Consider the following 22847-nt stretch of genomic DNA (forward strand, 5'->3'; position numbering starts at 1 on the left):
AACAAGCTGAAAAGCATCTACAAAGAAATTAATTAACAATGCGAAGAGAATGAGCGTCTTTGCCTCTGACTGAGGTTTAATATCTATAATATACAAAGAACTTAATCCCCCCAAAAAATTAATAAATAGGCAGATGAACTAAACAGATACTTCTGAAAAGAAGAAATATAAATGGCCAACAAATATATGAAGAAAATGTTCAACATCATTAGCAATCAGGGAAACACAAATCAAAACTACACTGAGATTTCAGCTCACATGAGTCAGAATGGCAGCCATCAAGAACATTGAACAAAAAGCTGAGCATGGTGGCACATGCCTGTAATTTCAGTGGCTTGGGAGGCTGAGGCAGGAGGATTGCAAGTTCAAAGCCAGCCTCAGCAATGGTGAGGCACTAAGCAACTCAGTGAGACCTGTCTAATTAAAATACAAAATAGGGCTGAGGATGTGGCTCAGTGGTCAAATGCCCAGAGTTCAATTCCTAGTACCCCACCAAAAAAATGAATACAAACGATAATAAATGCTGGAGAGGATATAGAGAAAGCAGTTTTGGTGGGATTGTAAATTAGTACAACCACTATGAAAATCATTAAAGAAGTTCCTCAAAAGACTAGGAATGGAACCATCATACGGACCCACTTATACCACTCTTCAGTATTTATTCTAAGGAAGTGAAGACAACATACTGTCATGATACATACATACCCATGATTACAGCAGCACAATTCACAATAACCAAACTATGGAACCAATCTAGGTGTCCATCAATGGATGAATGGATAAAGAAAATGTGGTATATATACACAATGGAGTTTTATTCAGCCATAAATAAGAATGAATTACGTCACATGCAGGAAAATGGATGGAACTTGAAAACACTCTTAAGTGAAATAAGTCAAACTTGGAAAGTCAAGGGTCATTATATTTTCTTTCATATGTGGAAGTGAAAGAAAAAAAAAAGGAAAAGAAAGGTGGGGGGTTGTTCATGAAAATCAAAGAGATCAATGGAGTAGAAGAAAGGGACCCGGGGTAAGGAGGAGGGAAGGGAAAGGGCAAATACTGGGGAATGATATTGGCCAAATTATATTTTTATATTGTGTCATGTACAAATATGTAACAGCAAATTGCAGTATTATGTATAACTATAAGGTACCAATACAAGTTATGGAGCCTCAAAAAGAAAAGAAAAGAAACAGAACTTGCCATATTCACAGCACTATCATGTACACTGATTGTGTGCATGTTCACTCACGTTATCCACACTGTAACACCATAGACAGTCCCATTACTATTGCCAATTTTCAGAGGACATAACTGAAGCACAGAGAGATTAAGTAATGTGCTCGAAGTCACATAACTAAGATGTGTTAGAGACATACTTTGAACTCACATAGTCTTATTCCACAGCCCATGCTATTGACCACTTAAACACTGACTGCCGTTGAATATAACAGTGCACATCATGTCAGGGTTTACGAGGTTTTATGAAAGATGATCCTTGCCTTACTTTCAGCTCTCTTGTCATACCACTCACCTCCTTTTCTCCTTATGTTCCAGTCATACTGGCCTTCTTTCTATACCTCAAGCATGCCAAGTTTTTCAACTAGAAGGTCTTTGCATATGTTATTTCTACTGTTTTCCCTCTAACTCACAAACCTCACTGTCTCTTTCTTTATTGATTGATTGACTGTAATCCTTACATAGCTGATTCAGCTTAAATGTTATTTCCCTGGTATGGGAGGCAGGCCTTTTGACAGGATATCTCCTCATGGCAATAGTCCCTCTTAGAGATAGCTGAATGCATTTCTCTTCTTCATTGTCTCATTTCCATTACTTGGCAGCTTAACCACTTGCAGAACTAGTCATTTTCTAAAACACACAAACACATATACACACAATACAATGTAAAACAGCATGATATGAGCTTTTCAAAGCAATGGGCTCCTAAGAGGAAGTTCCTGTCATTATGTCCTGGATCACTGGATGCCTTTCTCAGTTTTTCCTTTAACAGAGAATCCAGAAATTCTTTAGTTGAGGCAAGAATTGTTCCATGTGAACAAAATTCCTGTTGGATCTCTTAGGACTCAAAGAAGAGGAATGCCAGGTCTGATCTAAGATCTGAACTCAGGGCAGTGGGAAAGATCTTGACCCTGCCCACGGAATTGTGTCTCCCCTCTGTCCTATCAGAAATAATAATTGCTACCCTACAGGTAAAAAGTAGCACAATTTACATATCCCTTTCTTGACTATGTCTACTAATGCATGTGATTCTCTCAGCAGACTGATAAGACAAGTGAAGCTATGTGATAGTTTTAATATATCAATGTGACTGGGCCACAGGGTGCCCAGATATTTGGTAAAAATGTGTTCTGGGTTTGTCTGTGAGGGTGTTGATGGCTGTGATTAACATTTGAATCAGTAGGCCCAGTAAAGCAGATTGAGTAAAGTTCACACAATGTGGTTGAGCCTCATTTGATTAACTGAAAAACTGAATAGAACAAAAAGGCTAAGTAAAAGGGAACTCTTCCTGTCTGACTACTTGAGCTTGGATATGGGTCTTTTCTGGCCTTTAGACTTGGATAGAAACAATCAATTCTTCTTGAGTCTCAAGCCAGCAGGTTTGCAGGCTCAAGCATCCTGCTTAAATGTTAGTTCTGTTTCTCTGAGAGCCCTTACTTACACAAGCTATCACCCTCATTTTCTAGATAAGGATGCTGAACTTACATTCAGGTCTCATGTGAAATGATCCATGCCTTATTCTTTACTGGTTCTCAAGAATTTGGAATTGGGCTGAACCTAAACACTTGCCCTCCTGGGTCTCCAGCTTATAGACATCATATTTTAGAACTTCTCAGTCTCCATAATCATGTGAGCCAAACTATTTTAATAACTATTTATCTATTATCTATCTATTCACCTGTCCATCCATCCATCATACCAGTTCTGTTTCTCTGAGAGACCCTTACTAATATAAGCTATCACCCTCATTTCGTAGATAAGGATGCTATAGTTCAGAGAGGTTTAGTAATTTAGCCAAGGACACATAGCTACAGCTCCTGGCGAAGGTAGGACTCAAACCCAGGTCAATGTAACTTGTAATCATGCTTTTCCCATGAAATTTTCACAATAAACATTTGAGTCAGAGTATTTGAGATTCTATATTGATATATCTGTATAATTTGTCTCCAGTTATCAAATAAAATCCTTACCCATTGCCTGTGTCAACAAAGGAATCCTCTGCCTATTTCATTAAGTCATGGTTCTTCTTATCAAAGCTTCTGAATCTGGCATGGCATTCAAAATCCAGATTGATGTGTTTCCAGCCACAACAGAGTACTTATGAGCTGTTTATAGGGCATACCACTTATTTTGTGGCTTGATTCTTTGTTTTATGATGTATCTTCTGTTTGGAATTTCTCATGCCTCATCTACATGTCTACTCCCCACTAGAAGCCAAGTCTGTGATATGAAATGCTTAAAAGTATAGTTTAAATACCATTTCCTCTTTGTAGTTCCACTTAATACTCTGCAACCTCCCCCAGCATTATCTTGCTCCTCCTGTCTTCTGGTTACATATAGACCAGTTGGACTGTGTTTCTTCCCTACTCAATAAAAGTCTCTTAAAGGCATAAACTACGTCTTGCTTTGGCCCGCCCACACTTCAGTCTGGTATAGTGTCTTGGAAATCAAAGCTACTTAATAAATATCCATTTCTTAAAATTACCTGTTAAAATTATGGCAGCATTATTTATCATGGCTGACTGGAAACAACCTAATTGGCCATCAACAATAAAATCCTATGTAGTTATACTAAAGAAGGCAATCTCTGTATGTACTGATGTAGAATAATCTCTGAGACATCTCATTAATTGAAAGAAAAAAATATGAAGTACAGAATTCTTAGAATATGTTGTTATGTATATAAGAGGTAAAGAAAATGTGTGGGGTGTGTGTGTGTGTGTGTGTATAGGTATATATTTCTAAAGGCAAAGAATATCTCTGAACACCTAAGAGAGTGATGACAGTGGCTGCCTCTGGGTAAAAGGACAGAATAATAGGACCAAGGAAAGGAGTAAGATTTACTACTCACTACATTATTTTCCCTATTCTTTGAGTTTTGTACCCTAAGCATGTATTAACCTATTCATGATAATATAATTTCTGTCATGTATCTATTATATGAGAAAGGGAATATGTTGAGTTATTAAGTACTGCCATAAAATTTTCTCAGATTAGCATGAAAGTACACTGAGGAATGTAACATGAATAGTCAGTGATTCTACACACATGAAGCTGCATTTCTGAGTCAACTGGGGTGAGTTCTGACTCTCAGGGAAACATAAAAATAATAACAAATATTTACATAGCTTTTAATCTATATCAAATACTGCTCGAGGTGCTTTACATGTACTCACTCATTTAATCTTTACAACTACATTGTAAAATACGCATGCACTACTATATCACCCATTGTAAAGATAAAGACACTGAGGAGTGAATTGGGATGCCCAAGATTACATGAACAATAAATGGCTAGAGAAAGTATTTGATGGCTACAGGAAAACTGGATCTGGGTCTGTGTTCTTCACCACTAAACTATGTCAATCTCACCAGGACAGAGGGATAAAATCTAGATGACTTTTCCTACTACATCACCAGTACTCAGCAATTTATAAGTGATCAATAAATACATTGAATAAATAAATGAAGGGATGGATGAATGGATAGATGGTTGGATGGATGAATGTGTGTGTACATAGGTAAGAGGTCAGTGGGAGATGAGGGGGTGGCAAATGGAAAGGGTAGGTGGATGGGTTACAGAAAGAATAAGACTTTTACAATCAAGTAGATCTGGATTTGAACTCTGCTGAGGTACCTTCTTTCTTTATCCCTGAGCAAAATGCTTAAGCTGTCTATCCTTGTTACCAAACTGAATTAGAATATAAACTCTGGGAAGGTATGGATATTTTTCAATTCTATTGCCTCTGTTCCTAAAGTGTAGAAGAATACCTGGTACATAGTAGATGCTCAGTGAATATTTGTTGCATGAACTTAAAAGCTGACAAATGAACAAAGGTAGACATTAATAACAATTTTATAGGGGTTATTGTGAGGCGTAATTGAGATAGCATTTAATATAGCTGGTATACAACTGGTGAACTTCCCTTTCCTTGGCCACACTAAATTTACTTCATAGAATAGAGCACACTGAACTGGAAATTTGGATCTTTGGGTTTGTTTTTCAGTTATTAAGTAGCTGTGTGGTCTTGGATCAGGTTCCCTCTCTCTCTGAGCCTTACTGTTTGCAATCTATAAAATGATTAATATCCAAACATTTTATGGGGTGGGTAGGGAGAATGCAGGGTGGACAAAAATCCCTTCTCCAAAATATTAAACAAGAACTCAACATGTAAAGCAAATGCCCAGTTGCTCAGGGCAAGTCAAAGCTGAGCAATCAAATTCCTGTCCTACCCCTTCCCCTGTCTTTCTAAGGCATTGCTTCAGTAATCCTATGACTATTAAGGCAGGAATTTATACATGTTTTCTATAAGGGCCAACCAGTAAATATTTTAGTCATTGTGGACAATATTATCTCTGCAACAACTAAACCCTGCTTAAGTAGCCATAGGTAATAAGTGAATGAATGAATGTGGCTATGTTCTAATAAAATTTACTTATTAACCCTGGAGTTTGAGTTTCATATAATTTTATATGCTTATACCACAAAATGTTATTCTCCTCCACTCCAAACATTTAAAAATGTAAAAACCATTTTTAGCACATGGGCTCAATTTGGTCAGCAGGTTGTATTTTGCTGATTCCTGATTTAAGAAGTTAGGCAAGATTATCCCCAAAGTGATGCAAGTTGGACATCACAGCTGAGATAACCCAGAAATAACATGAGCACTACAGAAAGTTAAATCCCGAAACTGCAGTGCTTCCCTGGAAGTTCTGGAAAAGAGAAAATAAAATGGTTTGGGTCTGCTGCTCTAGGATAGCAGAGCTCTTAAAGGTCAAGTTCTGTTCCTACCTCTCACTTTCTCAAGCTGAATAGCACTTTTTTGGGGGTGTCCCGGGAATCAAACCCAGAGTCTCACACTTTTAAGGAAAGCACTCTACCACTGAGCTATATCTGCTGCCCTTTATATTTTTATTTTTTATTTTGAGACAGGGTCTCACTAAGTTACCCAGACTGGCTTTGAACTTGCAATTCTCCTGCTTCAGCCTCCCAAGTAGCTGGGATTATAGGCAAGTACCATAGTGCCTGGGTCTGAAAAGCATTTCTAAATGCTTAGTAGTTCATCATCTACTCTCAAAACTACAGCTCTTTCAATGCCATCCAATACCCTCTGATCTTGATATCTAGATCATCAATTCCCTATTTTGTATCTACAATGCAAGTGTCCAATCATCTCAGATTCACCAAGGGCTCAGACTGTACTCATCATCTCCTTTCTCGAACCCCTCCCCAAACACTGCTCACTACCCTTTGCTTGCATTCCTTATCTCAATGAAGAATATCACCACCCACTTGCTCTCACAAATAGATTCTCACTGGAAACAGGAGGTCTAGGGCATGTCAAGTTGTGATTGATCCTTCACCAGATTAATGGCAACATCTTTACTATTAGCAATATCTATCGGACTGACTCACAATCTAAAGCTGAGTTCAAACGCTTATTCTGTGTTTCTATACTTGCAGGCATATGGGTAGAATAAGTATTACAATAACTGCAGGTTGTCTCTCAACAGTCTATTCTTCCCCTTGTCTTTGTATCAGAAACATCAACCACATTTTTTAGGTACATACATTGCCACTCAGTTTAATTACATCATTGCCTAGCTTCTCTTGTGATTGGAAGTGGCCATGACTCAGGCCTTCAATGAGATACAAGTAGAATTATTAAACAGGACATCTGGGCAGACTTCTTAAAAATTGGGGTCAAGTCCATTCCCCCCTCTTTTTCCCTTCCAAAATATGGATGTTAGTAAGTTTTCTTGGGCTTTACTACTTATCACAGATCATGAAGAATGGAAGCCAAATGCTAGGGATGATGGAGTAGGGAATTCCCAAAAAGACATCCTGAAGCTGCCAAACTGAGCCCAGGAAGTGTATCTGCAAAAGTGCTAATAATATACTTAATTTTCTTCTCAGAATCCCATAAAACAAGAAACTGAATTCACTGGTAATTTATGTAGAAGCAACCCACACTAAATTTCACCAATGGCCAGGAGCCCAAAGCAGATCATTCAATCATTGACATTTATATGAAATATCCTTGCATGCATATATCTACTCCTTGCTATTTCTAGCCCCACTTTCAACCATCTGAGGATCCAAATAGGTGATTAGAAAGGAGGAAGACAGAGACCATCTATGAACAATGATGGGTACAGTCATTTCATTATATGGATCATCACTATCAGAACCATTTCAAGCTATCATCATCACCTCTAATCTGAATTATTTTAAGTCTTCTCAGAGCTCTTGTCCTTGTGCCCCTACAATCTAATCTCCTATTAAAATTTAAGTCAGATCATGCCTTTCATCTGCTCAAAACCTTCCAATGGCTCCCCATCTCAGTCATACTAATTGCCCTATAAAATTGGCCTGTTTTCTCCCTGATTTCATCTATCATTTCCACTTACTAATTCTTTATCCCCAGGACATTGTTCCTTAAAAAAACCAGTTGTATTCTTTTGGGTGTTCCTTATGGCTAGAACACTCTTCTAAACATACACATGAAGTTTATTACTTCTTTTTCTGCACATCTCTGTGTCCATGTCCTTTAACCAGAAAGCTTTTGACTAGTCTAATATATCATTCTACTCCTTATTTCTGTTATCTTACCTGTTTTTTTTCCATAGTGCTTAGCACATCTTGACATATTGTATGTCCATTTGTGTGACTGTTGAGTAACCCACCTCCTAGAATATAAGTTCCCTGAAAGTAAGAAATTTAATTTTGTTCACTGTTAGCTACTCTGCACTTGGATCAGTGCTGATTCATAATGGATAACCTGTATATTTTAAAATAAGTTAATGACCTCAATAGAATAATGACCTATAAGGTACTCTATTCCCATCTTATAGATGACAATACTGAGGTTTGAAAGAGATTTGACACTTAGCAAGAATTTCAGAGCTAGAGATATAAAAGTCAGGCCCTCAACCTTAGAACTATGACACTGAGAAGAGAGTTCTTTCCTCTCTAGGTACATTTATCAGTAAAAGCTAGCATTGCAGGGAGAAACTATAAATACATATACTGAACAATTTATCATCCTATGTGAACTCACAGTTTAATGCCCTCTATCTATGGTAACAGGTTTTATTCTGTAAAATATTGAACAATAATTTAAGTTCAAGAACCATAAGTCACATGTAATACCTGAAATAAGTTACAATAGTCCAATGTTCTAATCAGAAATCTCACTGTCATAAAAAGCCCAATCTATATTTCGGGTACCTTGCAAATGTAAAAATAAGGAGCAAAGACCATTTGACTAGTCACATTAAAAGATGGTAAGTAGATATACATTCCCTATTTTTTTCATAAGCCACTACTTAAATTTTATCCAACATTTACTCCTAGGAATCTTAGAAACTCAGGTCTGGAAGGCATTTTAGTGATCATTAATAGTCTTACTTAAAGGTGAGAAATCCGAAGCCCAAAGCATTCTTATCAAAGATTTAATAGCAGGGCCAAGACTAGAGGTTTCCTGCCTCTCAGGCTAAAATAGAGTTTATTATTCTTATCCTTTGAATTCTGGCAAGTGGCTAACTCAATACTGTCATCATATAACATTCACTGCCTCAGTACCCTAAAAATACTGAGATTTTCCCCATCTCAGTCTTTGATTACATAGTCTTCATAATATGTCTACCACTCTCTTCTCTCACACAAATGGCAAAACTTCAAATTTCTCCATTTATTTAGTATGTTTTCAGTGGGTGGCTATGGGCCTCTACACTACAATATATTTGGGAGAAGAGGGAAGTCTCACTCAGATATGACTGCCAAAAATATCAGGACTGGTATAGGGGTTTTCACCCAAATTTTATGTCAGTTGTTCATACTGAAGAAGGGCCTCTCCAAAGATCATGACTCTTTGTTCCTTTCTGCCTTTCTCAGCACCATGTGAACAGAGGATTCTGTGAAATAGTGGAGGACAGTGAGGAAGAGTCAGGAGACTCAGGTGCTAGACTGGAATATGCCTCCAAGAGTTTGTGGCTTTGAGCAAATCTCTCCTACTCTCTGATTCTGTTTTCCTGGTTGAACTGCAAGGACTCCAACATCTTTAAAGGCTCTAACCTTTTCTGATTCTAGAAACATTGGATTCATTTTAATTGGGACCCCAGAAAGGGAGGAAGGTCTGGGAAGAAGGGTCTGTTGAAGCCCTTGCATTTAGGCATGTAAACTAGCTGCATTTAAGAACTACTGAAATAGAGAGCCTGAGAATACCCAGAGGAAGGGGACAGCTCTGCTGAATACAGTCCTAGTCTACATAAGATCCCCCCTCCCTTCCAGAATAGGAACAAAAAGGACTTAAATATCAATTTTTGCTCAATTGTTTCAGGCTACTTTGTTTCAGTTGTGGATTGTAAATGGCAGTGCAGAAGTATGGACTAGCATTGCCATCAGTGCTGCTGACCCAACCCAACTGCCCTCCAGGACCCTCTTGTCCATGTCTCCCAGCTGAGGACAAAATCACTGTGGCCTCCCACTCCCCAGAGCACCTGACCAGGCTTGAGCTACCCGGGCTGAGTCAGAGAAGCATCAAGATGCAGGCACCACTTCCTATCTGCAAAGGGAAGTCATTCCAAGGTCTCCAGGTAGACAAGGGAACACCATGGCAAAAAATGAAGTATTGGAGAATGATACTAAACACACACACACACACACACACACACACACAAGCACACGGTCCTTGTGGGGTAGGGGGACTTTGCTAGTTAAAGGTGGCCCAGACCCATTTCCAGAATGGGGTGTTCTGCAGCTGTCTCTCCTTGACAAAGCCCCAAGTGTGAACAGGGTGACCCCAGCCCCAGGCAAGGAAGGGGTGCAGGGCTCCCCTGGAGTCGATCTCTGGCCCTCATGCCTGAGGCTGACCAGGGGCAGGAGGTGCACACAGACTCATTGGGAGGACATGCAGGTATTCCATAAGGACCCCTCCACAAGCCCAGGCTTGCGACTGCTCCCCTCAGCACCGTGCCAGCTTGCCAGCCTCCTCTTGAGTTTCACTGCTTTAAGAGCCCCTGTGCTAGCCCTCTTGCCTCTCTAGCCTCCCAGGTGACCTCTGGGATGCTCCTGGACGCTTCACCTAACCCCCACCCCCATCCCACCCCAATCACAGAGGGTGATAGAAATGCGGAGGGGGATGGGAGGGGGGCTTTCCTGGGCAGGCGGGCGAACCGGAGCTCCTAAAATGGCCACAGCAAGCTCACTGGTGTCTCAAGGACGGCGGCGAGGGCGGTGGGCACAGGCGAAAGGGCTTGCTCCACGGAGGCCGGTTGGAGGGACTGGAGGTGGGGCTGGGGGACTAAGGCTTAAGCAGGGGAAGCCAGGGCTACGTGCACTCACCATTCCCGATCCGCCCCTAATCCACTGCATGGTGCCCGCGAAGTCCGGCTTCTCTGAGGCCCGGTGACTGGCGCGGGTTGTCGCGGGCTGGGTAAGAGGGCTGGGCTGGAGCGAGCGAGAGCCCCAGCGCCCCCTCCGCCTCCCCTCCTCCACAGATTTACAGCCCAATCCCCTCCGCCTGGGACCTCGCCTTCAGTCAGGTTGTTTCATGCCAGCCAGCAGGCTCTGCTTCTCCGCCCCGCTGCTCCCCAGGGGCTTGGCAGTAAGAAGCACGCGAGGGGGATCCCAATGGGCTGCCTTTGTCTCCCCAAAAGGCTTGAGAATGGGGGAGTAGGATACAGGCGAGATTGGGGGCGAATAACCTCCGCCAGGGAGAAGGCAGCTGCCACCTCTGCCTGCCTCCCGTTGCGCTGGAGTTAGATGCTGTTTTTTTGTGGGGCTTCCCAATAGTGTTGAGTCAGCAGAAAGTCCTCTTCAAAGTTGCTTTAAAGGTGTTGAGCCAATCTCCTAATAAGATCCGGCCCCAATGAAGCCATGCCAAAACTCTCAAGCCTCCCTCCCCCAAGCCCTCCATCTGCATACTCCCCTGGGGTATTCTCTCTTGGTGTGAACTATCTTGGGGCTTTCATCTGCATTGCTTTTACTTGTTAGAACAATCCTGTACAAGCAGGCATTAGTATCTCCATTTTACAGATAAACAAATGGAGGTTAGAAGGATGGAAGGGATCTACATAAGCATTCCATACTTTGGTGTTCTTTCTCTTTCTCTCTCTCTGTCTCTCTCTCTCTCTCTCTCTGTCTGTCTCTCTCTCTCTGTCTCTCTCTCTCTGTCTCTCTCTCTCTCTGTCTCTCTCTCTCTCTCTCTCTCTCTCACACACACACACACACACACACACACACACCACTTTAGGATTCTCCCTCATATCCTCAGGAACATGAAAGGCAGTTTGATGATGGATGAATTTTCCATTTGATTATTTTGCTGAGAATGAGTCAAATGTACATCAGCAAAACAGGCAAACGGAGAAACCGCCCACCTCTTCATGATGCCCTCAACTCTGGACAATGCAACCCAGGCTGGCACCATTGCAACTGTTGAGAGTTGATGTTGTCAGTCACATTCACACCCATTATTATTCCACATAATCCTCACAATAACTGTGAGTTTTACACAACAAAGAGTATTAATTATCCCATGCTACAGACATGAACACTGTAACTCAGAGGTTGAAATACATCTGCCCAGAGTAGCACAGAAAAATGAGACAAGAATCCAAGACTCCTGGTATGCAAGGCAATCTGTCAAGAATGGAATTGAAAAAAACAGAGGTTGCAACTACGTCAAGAGAGCATTAAAGTATGATTTCAGCAGTTCTGGAAGGTGACTGGCATGAAGACATCACTGGCATGGTACACAGTCTTGTTGTCCTCTGCTTCTTAGGAAACCACAATTCATCCAAGCCATTGTTCTGGCAAAACAGACCTGGCCAAAGATTTAAGCCTCGATGAGCTCCCAGCCAGGAGAGGTATATAAGCAGAAGCTGAATGGTTCCTAGGCAAGGGATTCTTGAATCAAATGGGAATTTCACCTGGGTAACCTTTTAATATCTTCCCAAGTCTGTTGGTCCAAACATCAGTGGTTCTACAATTTCTTCTCACTTTCCAACATCTGGGCCTTCATTAATTCTAAATATCTTGGATTCACCTTTCCTGCCAACCAACCCATTCAAACTATCATGACTCTTTAAGATTCTGCACTGGCCATAACACCTTTAGAAAGATTTCCAGGAATACTTCCAGGTCTTGTTTTTGACATCTTTCATCTAACTCCTATTGCACTGCCATTTAACTCTCTCAGTTAAAAAGGATCTACTTTATTTCCTGGTTATTACAAGCTTCATAGTGCCCCCCCCATTCATAAATTGAAATTCTAATCACTAGTATCTCAGAATGTGACTTGTATTTGGAAATAGGATCTTTGAGGTAGTTACTAGGTTAAAATGAGACTATGAGGGTGGGCCTGTATCCAGTATGACACAAGTCAGGTATACAGTGAAAACTTGGGAAGAAGACAATTATCTACAAACACAGGAGAGAAGCCTCAGAAAAAACCAACCCTGATTAGACCCTTATCTCAGACTTCTAGCCTCCAAGACTGTGAGAAAATAAATTTTTGTTAAGCCACCTATCTGTGGTATTTGGATATGGCAGCCCTAGCAAATGAATGTTCTGGTTATATGAATATTTTTCTACTACTTGTATGCAAGTTTTTCTATTACTTGTCACTTAAGTGGAATTATAACTTTTTTATTTCTTTTTTTGAAAGCAATAACAATGACTTACTCAACTTAGTATATTGTACAACAGTGTATGGCACATAGGATATAACCAATAAAAACTTCAATTTTTTGATGGATATATATTCATTCAACAATATTATTGGGTCCCTATGTGCCAAGTTTTGTGGTAGATGCTCAGAATATAAGACAAAGTTCCTCATGTAGCTTACTATCTGTTTGGAGTAGATGAGATATAGGTAACAAATCAGTAAACAAACAATAGAAATGTGAGATGTGCTCTGAAGGATATAAGCAATTTATGTGATATGATAGCCCTGGGGTTATGGAAAAATGCCTGTTTACATCAGAGAAACAAAAATTACCTTAGGTTTTTAAAGTTTTTTTAGATTTTTTTAAATTATTTATTTTGGCACTAGGGATTGAACCCAGGGGTGCTTTATCACTGAGCTACATCCCCCCAAATTTTTTATTGTTTATACTGAGACAGGGTCTTGCTGAATTCTTTAGGGCTTTGCTAAATAGATGGAGATGGTCTCAGATTTTTCAATCCTCCTGCCTCATGGGATTGTCCTAGGATTTTTAAACCAGAGAATTTAATATAGTGAATATATCACATGTTCATAGCTAAGCCAAACAAGGAGTGGTAAGGTGGCCCAGGATCTGGTATTCACAGAAAGCTGCTACCATTCATAGATATAGATGGATACTGGGAGAAGATAATGTTATGTGAACCCAGAAACAGGTGCTGGCATGCAGAAGCTAAAAGTATGGTGTGACAACCTATTAGAAGCAGGTTACCATGAACAGAGAAGTTGTTCAACAAAAGCTGGAGACATGGAGATATACAGTTACCACCAAAAAATATTCCTCTGAAGCAGATGGTGGGGGAAATATCCTGGCTCCTCTCTTCTTCCTGCCCACCAGTCTCTTTTGGGTGTGCCTTCTCTTGTGGACAAAAGAAGTGAGAAAGCAAGGGAGCCTAAAACATGTAGTTTTCAATAGAAGAGAGGGGAATGGATCTAAAAGTAAAGGGACTAGAGACTCATGCAGAAGAATGAATGTTGATCCCAGAGGCATAATTAGACACCATTGAATCCAGTGTGTCTAGAATAACTATTTGCCTAGAACCACACAAATAGTTGGAGGTGATAAAACATAGTAGGTATGATCAGTGAATAAGACTAACAAGATTGTTGATAACTATTTGATGGATTCATCCAAGGTAAGAACTTAGTTTAGGGCCTGGTAACCATTAAGCACTCAGAACAGGATAATACAAATCTACAGTTTCAACCATCTCTGTGTTCCAGACCTCTCTTGAAGCCCTGTGACCTCCTAGAAGCTTATATGGTACCTAACCTGGTACGAAATCTCAGTAGGTAAAAGCCAAATAATATCCTCTTTTTTGACCATGAGCAGCAATGAGGAGGAAGATAATTTTAGGTATGTCCCCAGACTGGTGCATTCTCTGTGAGTCCATAGTGATTTGGGGACCCCAAAGACTGGCTTTTGGGGACAAAGGTACCAGCCCAAGCTTATCCCTACCTGGTGTGACTGTAGCTTTGTCCAAAGTTGAGTCAAGGACTAAATTATCTATTGGTGGGTAGCCTGAGACAAGTACCCAGCATCTCTATGTCTCAGGTCAACAATTATGTACCTAAGAGTTTTAAGCAAATACCAAACTGTAGATACCAGTTGGCAAAGGTCTTAAAGAATATCTTCTCCAGCATTCTCATTTTACTGATGAGAAAATACAGTCCCATGGAAAGGATGGAACAAAGTAAGTTAGTGGTTCAGTAGGGATAAAAGAAAAAAAACCTCAAACCCTCGATTCTAGACAGTGAATAGAGTACAGTAGTCAAAATTTAAAGTACACAACTATAATAATGCTACTATTGGCGGCCCAAAGATAACATCTGTATTATAACCCTTGTTGTCTTGATGAAACAATATTTGCTACATATATTACTACCTATTCTTTTTTGTTCATAATTTTAATGAAAATATGTGTCTACTATGTGCCAGGCACTCTGTGGAGCAATGATACTATAGCAGTGAACATGATGGACATATTTCATGCCTTCATTTCTATCCAGTAGACAAGTAGATAAGGTAAATAAATACAGTAATCTAGATGGTAATAAGTGCTATTAGGGAAAGTGAAGGGGTAAAGCATAACCCTGGGTGAGGGGAGAGAGAGTTTAGAAAGGGAAGGCTTCTCCAAGGAAATGGTATATATATAAGTTAAGGCCTAAAGGCATAATGTGAGCCAACCATGTAAAAAGTAAGGAGAAACTATTCTAGGCACACACACAAACACACACCCAAACAAACAATCAAATACAACAACAAACCCAGAAATTAAATTAGTCTAAAGAATGAAACAGGCTTGTAGTCCCAGGAAGTAGAAGCACAATGAGGCTGAAACAGAGAGAAATGGGGAGAATGATAGGAGACAAATGTATCAGAATCTAGGATGTGTAAAGTCTTGAAGGCCAACGGAAAAGATCTTACATATATTCTAAGAATATCTGGAATAGAGGAGAGGAAATTGAGGAGTTTTAAGTGAAGTAGTTTACTTGATTTACATTTCCAAAAGACCATTCAAGCTGCTATGTGGTAAACAGACTGAAGGGGGTGGGGGGGGTGGTAGAAGCTGTTGTGGTGATCCAAGGGAGAGATGATAGTGAATTGGACCAGAAGAACAGTAAAAATGAAGCACAGAGGTTAAAAAATATTTGAACTATAAATTACAAGGTAGAAACAACAGAACTTGATGATAGATTGGGTGTGGAATGTAAGATCAAGGAAGAAGGAATTATGGATAGTTTTAGGTTTTCAGTTTGAACCACTGGGAATCAGAAATTTTTAAAGCTCTCTAGATTATTCTAGTGTGCAATAAGGTTGAGAGCCACTGTCTTGGAGTGGAAAAGCATACACAATAGGGAGAAGTAGTAAAGTTTGTATGGAGTATTGAGTACCTAAATGAGGCTTGTGCTAAAGCAATATAAATCAGCCCAGCTGTAGGAGTTTTATCTAGTTCATTTTGCTTTTCAGACACAGATATGGAGAAGTGGTTGAATGGAATCTGAGGGAGATTTACAAAGCAAATATGATGGGTAAAGACCTGGAAAATGGAGTTGGAAGCATTTGCTTTAGGGTGTAACAGTAATAGTGGACCAGGAAATTCAAACTAGACTGAAGAGAAAAGAGGATACAAGGAGTGTCAAGTATGGGTTAAGGTCAATGGAATGGTAAAGTCAATGAATTGGAGAATCTCAATGATGTATAAGAATTATTGTGAGGTGTCAAAGTGAACTGGAAGAACAAGACACATTGGTCAAAGGGTGGATAATTGAAATTCTGGGGAAAATACATTTGGATACTAGTTATGACAAGATCTAGGGTACTACCAAAGAAATTTTCTGAGTTGGTGAAGGTGAGACCACCATCCACAAGAGATGTTGGTAATAGGCAGACAGGAGAAGATGTGAAGAAAAGTGATAGTCTTCAATGAATGAGGAAGAATGACCAGAAAAACCATCTCTCAACCTACTGTGTTCCAAGTTTGCTGGAGGTGCTGGGAATACAGCAATGAACAAGACAGACTAAATAGTTAGCCTTCAGGAACTTATATTCTAATGGAAGGATTAGACCTTGAACCCAAAAACCAAAATTAGGTAATCTTAGGTACTGAAAAATTATTGTGAAAATGATAAACAGTATAATGTAATAGAAAGTGACCAGGGAGAGAGATACTGCTTTACCTAGGTGATCAAGAAAGGCTTCTCTGAGGAGGTAAATCTGAGTTGGACACAGAAGTAAGGAGAAGAAACCAGCCATACAGACATGTGGAGATGCAGCATCCCAAACAAGAAGAAACAACAAAGGTCCAAAGATGGAAATGAGACTGACATGTGCAAAAGACAGAAGGCCAACAAGGCAGAGTACAATTAACTACAATGTAATGGTGGGAGATGATGTCAGAGAATCAGGCAGGGCCAGAAAGTCAGGAGATAAAAGCAAAAATAAGGGATAATAGGTGGCAGAGGCAAATGGCATGTGCTTCCAAGGAGTCAGTTGTTGTGATGAAAGAAGGGATAGAAATGAGAAACAATGTTATCCACAATAAAGCTAACAATGAAAACAATTTAATTCAAGAGGTTAGTGCAATGGGAAAAATATATATGGGTACACATATATATTAGACTGTGAGAAGACAAATCCAGCTGGGCATGGTGCTGCAGGCCTGTAATCCCAGTGGTTTGGGAGGTTGAGGCAGGAGGATCGAGATTTCAAAGCCACTTATCAAGGCCCTAAGAAACTCATCAAGACCCTATCTCCAAAGAAAAATATTACAAAGGCTGGGGATGTGCAACCTCAGTTTTTAAGTGCCCCTGGGTTCAATCCCCAGTACCAAAAAAAAAAAAAAAAAAAAAAAAAGAAAAAGAAAAAAGATAAAAAGAAAATGGATTCTCAAGGTCATCTAGCCTCTTGCAACTACTCAAATTGTGGTCCTCAGACCAGCACCACCCATTATGAGGGAGTTTAGTAGAATCTACCTGTTGACTCAGCATCAACATTTTCAAAAGATCCCCAGTGATTCATATGCATTTTCAAGTATGAGAAGTTCAACTCTACATCAAATTCCTGTCACCATGTTGGAACCTTTAAGATAACTTTCTTTGTCCAAACTTAAATAAGTAATATATTCTGCGGTATTCAGGAAATGAATAGGCAGAGATCCTGAAGACAACTGCTGTTCCTGATTGGAGAAGAAGGTTTACTGGGTATGTAAGCTCCCATCTCCTCTGTGGAAACATTAGCTAGGCAGTCATTTTCCCTGAGAACACAATTCTTTATCCCCAAGTTTCCCAAGAAACAATTTGACCTTGTATACTAATTCCTTCTCCCCAAGTTTCTCAAGAAGCTCCCTGACCATGCAGACCCAGGCAAGAGTAAAGACCCAGTGTACTATGGAGGTACTTGAAGTATGACAGTAAAGTGGGCACAAGCAGTCAGGGTAAGGGCAGGGAGGAAGTAGTCACACTTATCTGTCTTCAGGCAGAGCCTTAGGACAGGATAAGATGCTGCTAATCAGGCTGCTTCAGAATATACCACCCTAGACTGTGAGGAGATTCAACTCAACAGTCTCACAGGGACCTACCACATGAAGCACCTGTTCTTTCCACAAAGATAGAAACTCATTAGTTTTTCCTACTTTAAGTTTTCCATGAACTCTTTACTCTCAAATTTTTATAAATGATGCGACTTCAAGTTAAACCTCTTCCTAGCACCCACCCTGTTCCTCTTCACCTCCCTCTTCTCTTTATCCCACATTATGTCTCCATCCCTAGCTTCCTGTCTACTGAGGAATTTGATTTCCAGCCCTCTATTCATTTTTAAGACAAATTCAGGACCAGCTGAAATAGTGTCAACTAGATGAGCCAATTTAACCCCCCATTCAAACAGCACTTGGTTATATCACTTGGGTGGATTCAGAACCTACAAAATCCACAAGCATGTACCTGTTCAGAGATTCCCTGGCAAGTCAAGCTCATATGTTAATATCCACCCTTTCAAAGTCCTATCACTGAAGGCATTCAAGCAGAGGCTGGAAAAGTACCTTCTAGTGCTCTAGAATGAATCCTCCATTGATGGACGGTTGTGCTAGAGAACCATGCAAAGAAGTTAGTAAGATGATTCGAGGAGTCCTGTACTAGAAGTCAAGTAATCGCTGTGTAACCTTGGATAAGCTTCTTCACCTGTCATATAATGTACTTACAGTCTCTGAAAGCTTTTTGATTTCTGCTTTTGTACAATGTAGGGAGGGTCTTACGGAGAATAGGTCTTATCCTGGGGAACATGTAGGAGGCTGAGTAGGCAGAACTCTGAACCCCACTTCAACCAGAGTGGTTCTCCTTTCATCTGCTTTATACATTAAGCTTCCAAGTAAGATTTTGATTGAACAAAGAATCCCTGCTCCTGAAAACAAACAAAGCAACCTATACATATCAGAGGCTATAAACAGAAAGTCTGGACAAGAGCCCTGTTTCATTTGCCCACCAAAATGTTTTAAAAGTTTGTTGGATGTTAAGATATATGTTTTTTAAATCAAGATATTTCATAAAAGTCTGGATTTCCATCTTCTCTTCAGGAAGTCTGGCAGCCCTAGACTGGTATTCCTACTTTGTGACAATCAACTGGAATTGATGGCAGCTGCCTCCTTTAGAGCCAGAATTCCCTGACTACTGACCCCAGCTTAGCCTCCAAAGGCTTCTGAATCATGACTTCTGACCTCCATAAGTCTCTTACCATCAGTTTCTTTACCCTTTCACAGTTCTAGGAGACTTAACCCAGAATGGGTTGCTCTAGGAATGGCAGTGACCATACCTGAGAAATGTGGTCTATGTAGACAGTGCGTTTTAAAATTTAATATTAATGGATGTTCTTAGTAAAATGAAGATTATGATTCAGTAAGATCAGGGTGGGGCCTGAGGTTCTATATTCTGCAGTGGATGTTGCTGGTCCATGGACCACACTTGTAGAAGTGAGGAGCAAGTAAAAAAAAGGAAAGAAGTGAAGAACTGAAGACATAAGAGCCCTCGTTTCTAGTACCAGGTTTCACTGACCTTCACTGAATTGTGAGAATGTTAAACTTTCTGTTCTATTGGCCTGCTAAGTTCTTCTCCAGGAAGTAGTAAGTAGTTGAACAGTAAAAGCATTATAAAGAAAATAATCATATGGTGTTTTCCTAATAGGAATTGGGTCTTCTTCCAGGGGATCTGTTGCCATCTTTGACCTGGGATGGCTTGGATCATTTCTCAGTTTCCATGTGCTGATTCCTGAGCTCCAGGGGAATTTTATTTTGTTGCTGAAAGTTCGGAGAGAGTGAGGAAGAGAACAGAGAAGAGATGGAGGGAAAGGAGACAAAATTTTTAAAAAAAGGAAGATGAAGAGGAGGATGAATAGAAAAGGAAAAAAGGAAGAGGAAAAAGAGGAGAGAGAAAAAAGAAGAGGATAAGCACATAATGATGAATGAGGAGGAAGGAGAAGAGGGGGAGAAAAAGGGAGAGAAGAAGGGGGTAAAACAGAAAGGAGAAGGGAGGGGAAAGGGGCAAGTTTCAGAGATCAAGACTGAGGTTTTTCCTAAAGGCTCCTTTCTTGCTAGTCTCCTCCATCTTCATCCGGCCCCTCCTCAGAGTAGGATATCCTCACAACAGGATCCTAAATTCTTTCAGCTCTAAAATTCTGTGATCTTCTGAATGCTATGGCAACAGGATGACCTGACTCCATCCGGCCTGCTATGATGATCTGTTTCCTCTTCTTACATCACACAGCAGGAGCCACCACCCACACCCATGCTTCCTCTTCCTGGTATGTTAGATTTACAGAGTTCACCAGGTTGCTGTAGAAGCCCTGGGGTGAGGAATAATTTGGCAAGGGATAGAAAGCATCTGGGATGAGGGATAAACTGGGAAGGAGGAGAGAATATATATAATTAGCTACCATATCCTGTTGATTATATTCTTATGACATTTCTTTTGTGTAACTCCTCCTCTCTATAATCATAACCCTATTTTTAGGTCAGGCCTTCCTTTATGTCTCTCCTGGACCATCACAGAAGCCACCTATCTGTCCTTCCACGTTTACTTTTACTGCCCTTAAATTCATTCTCTCACTGTTGCCAGAGTTATATGCCTAAAGAACTGCATGATCCAGATGCTCCCTTCATCATATACTTTCAATGACTTCCCTTTGCTTAGGAGATGAAGTTCAAGTTCCTAACAAGGTATTAACAAATATCCAATACCTGACTCTACTCTTCTAACTACACTTTAGTCCCTTTACATAGCCACATTTTCCAGTTCTCATGCCCTTTGTAAAAATGTCCTCTCAGAACCACCCCCATTTCTCATAGTCTGTGTTCTGAGGGGGACAGAGTGACCCCAACAGGTTCCAACTTTCACCACTCTGAGTCTTGCTAGAAATGCTTCCATCTCTCTTCCCATGTCTCTTTTGTTGTCTGATATTCCACAATTAAGCAACAGCTTTTGGGTAAGAAGACATTCTGGGGGAGTCTCTGAAAAAAGCAAAAATTCTTGAAAGAGGGTGGGCAATGATTTTCAAAAGGATATTTACAAACTTTTGGTGAATGGTAAATACTGAAGTAGACTCATGTGAGTGATGAAGTCAATAAAGTGTGTCCTACCCAGATTTTCTTTATTTTTAACAGAAAATATCATAATAAAAGCAAAATGGTAGAGGTATTATATAATGAAAAGTTTATTTCAAGTTTGCATATTAGTGTATATGCAAAAACATATATATATATATATATATATATATATATATATAAAATGTGTCCCAATGTGAACAGTTTGAAATATATTATTCTAAAAGTAAGACAAATACTTGATATGGTTATTTTCCCTGTCTTGAACTCAGTTTCCTTCCCTGAAAAATAGGAATATTAATAGTACCTATATCAAAAAATTGTTGTGAAGAGTAAACAAGTATACATGTGTAAAGTCCTTAGCACAATCCTTGACATTATGTTAACTCTGATGTTAGTGATTAACTGTGGGGTGATGGTGGTTTAGTCAGCTTTTTCACTGCTGTGACTAAAAGACCCGACCAGAAAAAGTGTAGAGGAGGAAAAGTTTATTTGAGGGCTCACGGTTTCAGAGGTCCTAGTTCACATAAGGTTGGCCCATTCCTCAGGCTCAAGGTGAGGCTGAACATCAAGGTGGAAGAGTGTGGCAGAGGAAAACAGTGCACATGAGATCAGGAAGCAGAGAGAGTTCTCCACCTGCCTGATATATATTTATATACCTCAAAGCCACGCTCCAATTCCTACCTCCACCATCCACACCCTACTACTTCAGTTAATCCTTATGAGAGGATTAATTCACTAATGAGGTTAAGACTCTCAAAACCCAATCATATCTCTTCTGAACCTTCTTGCATTGTCTCAAACGTGAGCTTTTGGGGGACACCTCACATCCAAACCATAACAGTAAGGGTAGGGTTGAGGGGATTTCAGAAAGGACCCCTAGGGAGAGTGAAGGACCTTGACAGAAATAATACAAACCATATGTTACTTGTGAAAGGAATAACCAGAAAGGATTAGGGCTGAAGAGTGCCTGATGAGGTCACAGAGGTAATAGGGGCCTGATCCTGTAGGGTGTTAGAGATCATTGGGAGAATTAGGTCTTTATTCTTAGTGAGATGAGAGTCAACTGAAGGATTTTGAGCAGAAGAATGTCATGTGACATGATTTGAATTAAATTTTCATATACTCAGTCTGATGTCCATGTAGAGAGAGAATTGACTGTAGGAGGTTTAGAGAGAAAACAGAAATAAGGAGGAGACAGCATAATGTAGTACTCCTAGTGAAGATCATGGTGATTTAGAGCAGGATGATGCTAGGAGAGGTGATGAGAAGCAACTGATTCTAAATATTTTTTGAAGGTAGAACCAACAGGACTTCCTGATTAATTCAATGTGTTATGTGAGAGAAGATGAGTCATTAAGGATTTTGGTCTGATAATCTGGAAGGGAGCATCTGGAAGTTGCTTTTAACTGACTTAAGAAAAAATGCCAGAGAAATAGATCTTGGGTAGGTTCAGTTTTGGACATAGTAATTTTGAAATGCCTATTAGATATCCAACTGGAAATGCTAAATAGTCAGACATATGTGTCAAAGTGAAGGTTAGCCTAGAGAGATAAATTTTGGAATCAATGTATAAATGTTATTTAAAGTCATTAGGCAAAGTGTGGTTACCAAAGAAGGAATACAAATGGAAAAGGGAAGAGGTTCAATGATTGAACCCTGGGGCCCTCCAATATGTAGCAATTGAAGAGTAGAAATATATAAGTCTGAGAAGGAATAATGTGATAGGAATAAAACTACTATAGTATGGTGTCGTGGAAGTCAAGGAAGAAAGAATTTCAAGGAC

At 40.0% G+C, this 22847-nt stretch overlaps 1 protein-coding gene across 2 annotated transcripts in view; it reads right to left on the reverse strand.

Annotated features, from left to right (window-relative positions):
• Window positions 1-22847, reverse strand: part of Arhgef9 (Cdc42 guanine nucleotide exchange factor 9) — a 266710-nt gene that overhangs the window by 146288 nt on the left and 97575 nt on the right. Inside the window, exon 1 of one of the 2 annotated variants that reach the window (XM_047536788.1) lies at window positions 10586-10690. The exons of the other annotated variant lie outside the window; for it this stretch is intronic. Within the exon in view, the coding sequence (XP_047392744.1) occupies window positions 10586-10615 (30 nt within the window). The 5' untranslated portion in view covers window positions 10616-10690. Of the gene's footprint in view, window positions 1-10585; window positions 10691-22847 lie in introns of those variants that run through there. 2 annotated transcript variants of the gene reach the window in all.

The sequence above is a fragment of the Sciurus carolinensis genome, chromosome X (assembly GCF_902686445.1).
Source record: "Sciurus carolinensis chromosome X, mSciCar1.2, whole genome shotgun sequence".
Taxonomy (NCBI): domain Eukaryota; kingdom Metazoa; phylum Chordata; class Mammalia; order Rodentia; family Sciuridae; genus Sciurus; species Sciurus carolinensis.